This window comes from Silurus aristotelis (assembly GCF_946808225.1).
Source record: "Silurus aristotelis genome assembly, chromosome: 13".
Taxonomy (NCBI): Eukaryota; Metazoa; Chordata; class Actinopteri; order Siluriformes; family Siluridae; genus Silurus; species Silurus aristotelis.
Genome location: NC_139586.1, coordinates 6,848,232 through 6,857,109, shown reverse-complemented (window position 1 = coordinate 6,857,109; position 8,878 = coordinate 6,848,232). Strand labels below are relative to the sequence as shown.

At 44.4% G+C, this 8,878-nt stretch overlaps 3 protein-coding genes and 2 pseudogenes across 5 annotated transcripts; all 5 read left to right on the top strand.

Annotated features, from left to right (window-relative positions):
* Positions 1-270: 270 nt before the first annotated feature.
* Positions 271-897, top strand: LOC310735520 (histone H1 pseudogene; annotated as a pseudogene). Its single transcript has one exon. The product of its transcript is annotated as a histone H1 pseudogene (transcript).
* A 512-nt stretch (positions 898-1,409) lies between these two features.
* Positions 1,410-1,852, top strand: LOC310735392 (histone H2A). Its single transcript, XM_083558083.1, has one exon. It carries the CDS (start codon positions 1,414-1,416, stop codon positions 1,798-1,800), a length of 387 nt encoding a protein of 128 aa, XP_083414209.1. The 5' UTR covers positions 1,410-1,413; the 3' UTR covers positions 1,801-1,852.
* A 436-nt stretch (positions 1,853-2,288) lies between these two features.
* LOC310735326 (histone H3.2) lies at positions 2,289-2,759 on the top strand. The gene has a single exon (XM_083557976.1). The coding sequence runs from the start codon at positions 2,303-2,305 to the stop codon at positions 2,711-2,713; it is 411 nt and encodes a 136-aa protein (XP_083414102.1). The 5' UTR covers positions 2,289-2,302; the 3' UTR covers positions 2,714-2,759.
* A 4,833-nt stretch (positions 2,760-7,592) lies between these two features.
* LOC310735500 (histone H4) lies at positions 7,593-7,904 on the top strand (the record flags this gene model as incomplete). The annotated part of the gene is made up of 1 exon (XM_083558264.1): positions 7,593-7,904. The coding sequence occupies one exon, from the start codon at positions 7,593-7,595 to the stop codon at positions 7,902-7,904; it is 312 nt and encodes a 103-aa protein (XP_083414390.1).
* Positions 7,905-8,460: 556 nt separating this feature from the next.
* LOC310735345 (histone H2B pseudogene) lies at positions 8,461-8,838 on the top strand (annotated as a pseudogene). Its single transcript has one exon. The product of its transcript is annotated as a histone H2B pseudogene (transcript).
* Positions 8,839-8,878: the final 40 nt, after the last annotated feature.

The window sequence follows — 8,878 nt, the reverse complement described above, 5'->3', positions numbered from 1 at the left end:
GCCTCGGGAAACACGTGCAAGCCCGTACGCGCGAAATGTTTGCATAATAGCGCGGGATCTTGTCTTCGGCGTCTTATTTACGACGAGAAACGCTGCGAGAAAACACACTCGCGAGCGTGTCGCGGAGGCACACTCATTCGGCGGCGGCCCGTTTGAGTCTACAACGTTCTCATGCTCGGTTTTAAGACCGGCCTACCAGCAGAGGGGCGGGAGGTTTCTGTGTGTTACACAGCGTATACAGAGTCTGACTCGCACTGAGATACTAGAGAGATGGCAGAAGTTGCTCCCGCGCCCGCTGCCGCGCCGGCTAAAGCGCCGAAAAAGAAAGCAGCGTCGAGGGCCAAGAAAGCCGGGCCCAGCGTCGGCGAGCTCATCGTCAAAGCGGTTTCCTCGTCCAAGGAGAGAAGCGGTGTGTCGCTCGCCGCCCTGAAGAAAGCCTTGGCCGCCGGCGGATACGACGTGGAGAAGAACAACTCCCGCGTCAAGCTCGCTGTCAAGGGTCTCGTGCTGAAAGGAACTCTTCTACAGACCAAAGGGACCGGCGCGTCTGGCTCTTTCAAGCTAAACAAGAAGCAGACCGAAGCCAAGAAGCCCACAAAGAAGACCGCGACTAAGGCGAAGAAGCCCGTCGCTGTTAAGGCGAAGAAACCCGCTGCGGCGAAGAAGCCCAAGAAGGTGGCGGCCAAGAAACCTGTTGCCGCCGCCAAGAAGTCCCCGAAGAAGGCAAAGAAGCCTGCAGCGGCTGCTAAAAAAGCCACCAAGAGCCCGAAGAAAGCGAAAAAGCCGGCGACTCCTAAAAAAGCAGCCAAGAGCCCCAAGAAAGCAAAGGCCGTGAAGCCCAAAGCGGCGAAGCCCAAGGCTGCAAAGGCGAAAAAGACAGCGCCCAAGAAGAAGTAAACATGTTTGTTTGTTTATTTCATGTCTTCCTTTACTAAACGGCTCTTTTAAGAGCCACCTATATTTTCCCCCCAAAGAGCAACATTTTGGATCATCCCATGATGAAACTGAAAGCGAATACAAGATAGGGATTTATGATGTTTAAATACACAAACTATGTAGAGTTTCAAAACCGCGACAGACACAGGTATAGGGATGCTTATGATTACATGATTTATGTATCGTTGTACACATGTCACATGAATGTTGTTTTCTGAGACCTGTTTCTTCCATGAGCGCGCGTTTACTCCTTAGTCACACACAAAGAGACTAGGGGAGGTGTGTGTGTGTAAAGGGGGGGGGGGGGGTGCATGGTAGGCTGAGGCTGAATGAATTTCACCATTTGTGATTGGATGTTGATCACATGGTGTTCTAAGCCAATAAGAGAGTGGCTGTGTTGCCTATATCACTGAGTTTTCAGCGCGAAACATTCACTATTATCTACTTGTTCCTTGAACAAATTTAATCTGCAGCAAAATGAGTGGAAGAGGCAAAACTGGCGGCAAAGCTAGGGCCAAGGCCAAGACTCGCTCATCGAGGGCAGGACTGCAGTTTCCTGTAGGCCGTGTGCACAGGCTTCTGCGTAAAGGCAACTACGCTGAGCGCGTCGGTGCTGGCGCTCCCGTTTACCTGGCGGCTGTGCTGGAGTATCTGACCGCTGAGATTCTGGAGTTGGCTGGCAACGCTGCCCGTGATAACAAGAAGACTCGTATCATTCCCCGACACTTGCAACTCGCCGTGCGTAACGACGAGGAGCTGAACAAACTGCTCGGCGGAGTGACCATCGCTCAGGGTGGTGTGCTGCCTAATATTCAGGCTGTACTTCTGCCTAAGAAGACTGAGAAGGCTGTCAAGACCAAGTAAAGTCGTCCAATGCTGTGTTTGTCAGTACCCAAAGGCTCTTTTAAGAGCCACCTACTTTGACTCAAAAAGTGCAAGTTTGTTACTTTGTGTATGCTTTGTGTATATAATTGTATTCATTCTAGAACGTTGCACCCAAGAGAATCACATTTAATAGGGCCCATTGGAATAGTCTAATAATCTTAGAAGCATAAATATAATAGGGAAGTATGCTGGTTAAACAAGGTCTGAAAAGTGAAGCTAAATTGCGACGGCCGTTATGGTGTAACTATAGAACAGGAAAACAGCTGTGCAAGAGAGCCGAGGGAGGGTGGAGTGGTCGGACTGTGGCGCTGACTTGGTCTAAGCCAATGGTCGTCGAGTGACGTAGAGCGATCGATCCAATGCAAGACGAGAGGTTTCGAGACGCCCAATGAACGCAAGGCGTCGTTCAGGCTTAAAAAGCCAACGTTTGCTAGCGCTTTTTATTCTGTTATTTTGTCTGTGAAGTGCAGAGCGCAACGCTATGGCAAGAACTAAGCAGACTGCCCGTAAATCCACTGGTGGCAAGGCGCCCAGGAAGCAGCTCGCCACCAAGGCTGCTCGCAAGAGCGCTCCGGCTACCGGCGGTGTGAAGAAGCCTCACCGTTACCGTCCCGGCACCGTGGCTTTAAGAGAGATCCGTCGCTATCAGAAGTCTACTGAGCTGCTCATCCGCAAGCTGCCCTTCCAGCGCCTGGTGAGAGAAATTGCTCAAGACTTCAAGACTGACTTGCGTTTCCAGAGCTCCGCCGTGATGGCTTTGCAGGAGGCGAGCGAGGCATACTTGGTCGGCCTGTTCGAGGACACCAATCTGTGCGCCATCCACGCCAAGAGAGTGACCATCATGCCCAAGGACATTCAGCTGGCCCGCCGTATTCGCGGAGAGCGCGCTTAAACAATAACTCTGTCCAATACACACAAAGGCTCTTTTAAGAGCCACCTCATTGTCTCAGTAAAACGAGCAAGTCTATACCATGGTTGTTTTAAACAAATGATGATTATATAGTGTCTAGTTTAGAAGAATGGAGCGCTTCAGGAAACACGTCTGATTTTTGTGGCTGTGTCGCTGAGCATTTTGTGTTTATTATAGATTATTTTAGTACTTGGCGACAGTAGTAATAAAAAATACAAAAAGCTGGTCGCTTGCTGTTCTGCACGGAGCATGACTGCCATCTTGTGGCCAAAGTGTCACTTCCCATTCTCGTGTCCTCGTTTGTATTCTAATGGAGGCAAACGAACCAATAAATTGCATTCATCATAGTATGAATTCTCTCACAGATAACTTTAGTATGAACATTTAAACATGTTTTTTTATGCGTTAGGATCAATTTGATATAACGTGAATCCAAAGCACTATATGTATGTTTTCTTTCATTGTCGTGTCCCTGTGCATATACAGCACGTCCAAACCTGACTACACACACAAATATATAAATAGTGGCCCTCTCCAAATACTCATGGACACTAGTGTAATTTTATATTATATATTAGATTAGATTTATTGTTGTCATTGTGCAAGATACATGTACAGAGCTAAGAGAATGCATTTAGCATCTGCTCAGAGGTGCGTTAGATAGATAGAAATAGATATCTGTATATACATGAATGTGACAGGATGTACAGTAAGGTATATATAGATACACATAAATAAAATAGTAGTGCAGATGTACTGTAAGTAAAACACTGTGTAGAGAATGCGGAGTATACAAAATACAATATGTAACATTTACATATACAGTGATCTAACGGTGTAGTGTAGAGTTCAGTGTGGTGATGGTGGATGGAAATAAAGCTGTCCCTGATCCTGCTGGTTCTGGTGCATATGTTTCTGTATCTCGATCTTGACGGAAGGAGGTTAAACAGTTTGTGACTGGGATGTGAAGTGTCCTTGATGATCTTGTGAGCTCTGCACAGACAACTGCTGTGCCCTTTCCAGACAGTGTTTCTTGTGAATGTCCTCCAAGATGGGGAGCTGAGTGCCAATGATTCATTGGGAGATTTTCATTTTTCGTTTCATTTTTTAGGGCCTGAAGCAATGCAGTTGCTGTACCAACAGAAATGGTACAGCTGTAGAAGTTCTCCAGTATCCTGAAGCACAGACAGGACTTTTAAGGTGTCCTCAGCAAACACAGGCGTTGTTGAGTCTTTCTGATGAGTCAAGAAGCTTTTATTGTCATTTCAACCATATATAGCTGACGCAGTACACAGTAAAATGAACGTTTCTCCAGGACCCTGATGCTACATTTTTTGTATTGATTTTGTATTTTGATATTGTGCAGTATTGGACAAAAGAAGAGATTTAGGAAGAGCAACAACTAAAAACAAACAAACACACGCACGCACACAAATATTTGAATGATCTAGGAACTTGTGACTGTCAAAATAGTTATGGGCACTAGTGCAATTTGATATATATGACGTGTTCTACTGGCCTATTAGATAAACACGAAGCGAGACAAAAAGAGACTCACAGTTCACATTAGAAAGAAACCCTGTATACCATTAAACACTAGTATGAAGTGTTTTTGGTCTATTTTTTTTTAAGGTTTTATTCATGTTTGTTGTTTGCTTCTTTGTTTGTTCTGATCTCATCTAAAACTATTAATGCGAAATGGCTGTTCCATACACAATAACTTTCTTTTCGGCTTCTCCCGTTAGGGGTCGCCACAGCGGATCCTCCGCACGTTCGATTTGGCACATGTTTTACGCTGGATGCCCTTCCTAACGCAACCCTCCCCAATTTATCCGGGCTTGGGACCGGCACTAAGACCGGCTGGGGATGGTTCCCTGACCGGGAATCGAACCCGGGTCGCAGCGGTGGGAGCGCTGCATCTTAACCACTAGACCACCAGGGGATCCGCTGTTCCATACACAATAATCACACAAAATGATGTGAGCATCAATTCCTTTAATCTACATTTTTCTGCAACGTGTAAACATTGCCACACGATGGCAGTCAAGCTCTATTTTTGATTGCTGCTACTGCTGAATTGCGCAAATTCTGTTTACATCTTTCTGTTTACACTGCACCTTATTCTGTTATGACAGGTTTTACTGGCGGAGCTATTTATATTTTTATATTTTGTTTATTGTGTATTGTCCTGCACTGTCCTGTGTTGTCTTGCACTGTCTTGTGTTGTCTTTTGCACTGTTTGCACCAGCTGCACACATGCACTTTATGTGGCGAGGATCTTAGTTCTCGGCCCTGTGTCTTTCTGTTCTGTACTGTTTGTTTTATGTTGTTTTATGTAGCACCTGGGTTCAGGAGGAACGTTGTTTCATTTCACTGTGTACTGCATCAGCTATATATGGTTGAAATGACAATAAAAGCTTCTTGACTCTTCTTGACTACTACTACTAACCATGATCATACAAATTATTCTTAGTAAGTTGAGGAATGAGTTAAGAATAGGGTTTGATGAATACCATAAATAATAATAATGATTGCTTAAGGCAGCATGGTGTGTAGTTCTGCATCGGTCTTGACTGCTATTGTGTGACCAAATCTAGAAAGTGCACATTTCTCTCTACCTTTTGTTGATTGCCGAAGTCAAGTCAAGTCAAGTCAAGTCAAGTCAAAGGAATTGTTCACTTTCTCAATGATGCCTGTCTACACTACATGGTACGTTATTAGGAAATATAAACAGAGATATATATAGCATACACTGCATTTCCTATTCAGGTGAGCGCTCAGTGAGCATACACACTCTTTGTGAAAGTGGAGCAGTTACCAATAAAATGTGTCGTGATGCAATAAGTTCTAGAATAATAGTTTGATTGACAGTTTGTACAAGTCAGTGTGACACTGTCCAAATACATAGAGACCTTACTGTATATTTATTATTATTACAGCATAGGTAAAAGATGCACACACCAAATACTTCTGGACACTAGTGCAGTTTGAGCACTGGGTTTGTTCAGCTTGTCAGCTCCTGCTGTGGTGGAATGATGTTCACGAATGATTTGTGAGTTCCTGTTCCTGCACTCATATTTGCATCTGTATATATCTTTTCTCAATAAAGGAACGTTTCTCCCTTTTTTAAGGTGCCATCAAAATATTTGTGCTGTAAAAGTGAATGTGTACCTTAAGCATCATCTGTCTCTGAAACTTCCTCCTATTGAATTGTAAAAAATAATATGCATATATTTACTCAATGTTCTACAGCCCATGTAGGTACACACAATGCTCACTCATTCTGATGCTTGATGCAAATATTAGCATAATCTCCTGAACTATGTGACAGATGTATGGATACCTGACGACTACTACTACTACTACTACAGTAAAACCCCGTTGTACGAGCAACCTATAGTACGAGCAAACGGAGATACGAGCAAACCTACGCTGCCGGTTCTCCGTTTTCGGCGGAGGGAAGCATCAGTCACTTAGTTGATGACGCATCACTCGGTCGCTCTCGTTGTTCAGTGCAGCAAAAACTTAACTTTTTTTTGTTTTATATTTTGATTTCACTAGAAATCTTGAAAAATGTCCCAAGAAAATCAGTGGTGGTGCTGTGAAAACGAAAGTAAATAGAATTACCATGGAAACCATAAAGTTTACGAGCGTTGTGCGCGTCTCACACTCGCAATCAACCACTACCACATGGGTAAGTGTTAAATTATTTTTACATTACGGTAATTTGCGGTGTATTTGTTTGTTAAAATAGGCTACAAATACTTTTTAGGTGCAGAAATAAGCGATCGAATGAGGTCTCGGAACGGATTAAACCATTTTTCATTCATTCCTATGGGAAAAATCAGTTCGAATGTATGAGCAAATGGACATACGAGCAATTTTCAAGAACGAATTATGCTCGTACAACGGGGTTTTACTGTACTACTACTACTAATACGACTACTACTATTGCTACTACTGCTATTGCAAATAGTACCACATTAATAGAAATGAGAATAATGCTTGTTAATATTAATAATAATCATGGGCCATTCCTACAATAGTCATGCTATATTTCTTGTGTGTTGAAAAGTATATTACAAGATTAACACTACCACTACTACTACTGGTAGTAGGTGGCAGCAGGGCAGTGGTGGTCCAGTGGTTAAGGCTCTGGGTTACCGATCATAAGGTCAGGGGTTCAAGCCCCAGCACTGCCAAGCTGCCACTGTTGAGCCCTTGAGCAAGGCACTTAGCCTTATCAGCTCCAGGGGCACCGTATTATGGCTGACCCTGCGCTCTGACTGCAGCTTCCAGATAAGTTGGGATATGTGTAAATCTTTTAATTGCATATGTACAGTAGCTCAATATTTTGTCCCCCATCAGGTTTACACCCTTCTGGTCAGTGGTGGCACAGTGTGTAATTAACTGAAACCATAGTGTGTTCAATATTTTGCATTCCTCATGATGATATAAGCCTACTTAATGCAACAAGAACTGCAATTTGATTTATACTTCTACTGGAATAAAAATTGCAACTGAGTCAAAACAGTTCTGATTATAATCCTCAATGCAAATATTTGTGTGTTGAACTGCATTGAGTGTACCATGCTGTGAGCAAAAACCAAATTAAATCTATTCCACTACATGACTATTACTATTTATATATCACTATGTTTGTGTGGACAAAAAGGAAGTACAAGACTCTAGCATGTTAACGGCTGTGGCGGTTCGCTTTAAAGACATTCTTTTGTGTGATCGTTGGTTTTAGGTCCGCCCCCTCGCCTGTTCTCAAGTAGGTCCTGTGGAGAGAGAATAAATAGGCGGGCATTGCGCGGGGCTTCTTTATTGAGCAGCTTGAATTTGTGAGAGCAGCACCATGTCTGGAAGAGGAAAGGGTGGCAAAGGACTCGGCAAAGGAGGCGCTAAGCGCCACCGTAAGGTTCTGCGCGATAACATCCAGGGTATCACTAAGCCGGCTATCCGCCGTCTGGCTCGCCGTGGTGGTGTTAAACGTATATCCGGTCTGATCTACGAGGAGACTCGTGGTGTACTGAAGGTGTTCTTGGAGAACGTCATCCGCGATGCAGTCACATACACCGAGCATGCGAAGAGAAAGACCGTCACCGCTATGGATGTGGTGTATGCCCTGAAACGCCAGGGACGCACTCTTTACGGCTTCGGCGGCTAAACGCTTACCTACCAAATAACGTCAACACAACGGCTCTTTTAAGAGCCACCCAAATATTACAAAACGAGCTATTGTTTCTTTTAGTGTGTGTGTGTGTGTGTGTGTGTGGCGCGAAGAAGGGGATGAAATAACTTTTTTCAAGTGTATGTGACTAATAGAATTTGAAATAATTGTAGATATATTCTAATAAGGTAAAACCTTGCACCAGCACTACAGTTTTGTTTCAAAGTTTATATACATACTTCACATTTGTTTGTGTGTGTGTGTGTGTGTGTGTGTATATATATATATATATATATATATATATATATATATATGTATATGTGCGTGTGCGCGCACAAAACGGCGGGCATGGGAACAAAGCGTAGCTCAGGGGCGGGGTAGAGGGAACGGGAGAGGATGGGACGAGGGCGGAGCCTTGTATGATGAGGTTTGAATTTGTGACCAATAATACGACTCCTTTCCCTTGTACGTAATTACAATGCAGGTCTGTAAATAGAGAGGCGGCGAGGCGGCCCTTTTTCATTCTCTCGCAGTTTCCTCCAGAAGCAGCATTATGCCTACTGATCCAGCCAAGACCGCGCCCAAGAAGGGCTCTAAGAAGGCTGTCACAAAGACGGCCGGCAAAGGTGGCAAGAAGCGCAGAAAGTCAAGGAAGGAGAGCTACGCTATCTACGTGTACAAGGTCCTGAAGCAGGTGCACCCTGATACCGGCATCTCTTCTAAGGCTATGGGCATCATGAATTCCTTCGTAAACGACATTTTCGAGCGCATCGCCGGTGAGTCTTCTCGTCTCGCTCACTACAACAAGCGGTCCACCATCACTTCTAGGGAAATCCAGACAGCCGTGCGCCTGTTGCTTCCCGGTGAACTTGCAAAGCATGCCGTGTCCGAGGGCACAAAGGCCGTCACCAAGTACACCAGCTCAAAGTAAAGCGTGTTACGCCGTCTTTAAGATAAAAACCAACGGCTCT

What these genes read in the sequence shown, in the direction of transcription:
- LOC310735326 (XM_083557976.1), top strand. Translation starts at nt 2,303, where the DNA reads ATGGCAAGAACTAAGCAGACTGCCCGTAAATCCACTGGTGGCAAGGCG.
- LOC310735392 (XM_083558083.1), top strand. Translation starts at nt 1,414, where the DNA reads ATGAGTGGAAGAGGCAAAACTGGCGGCAAAGCTAGGGCCAAGGCCAAG.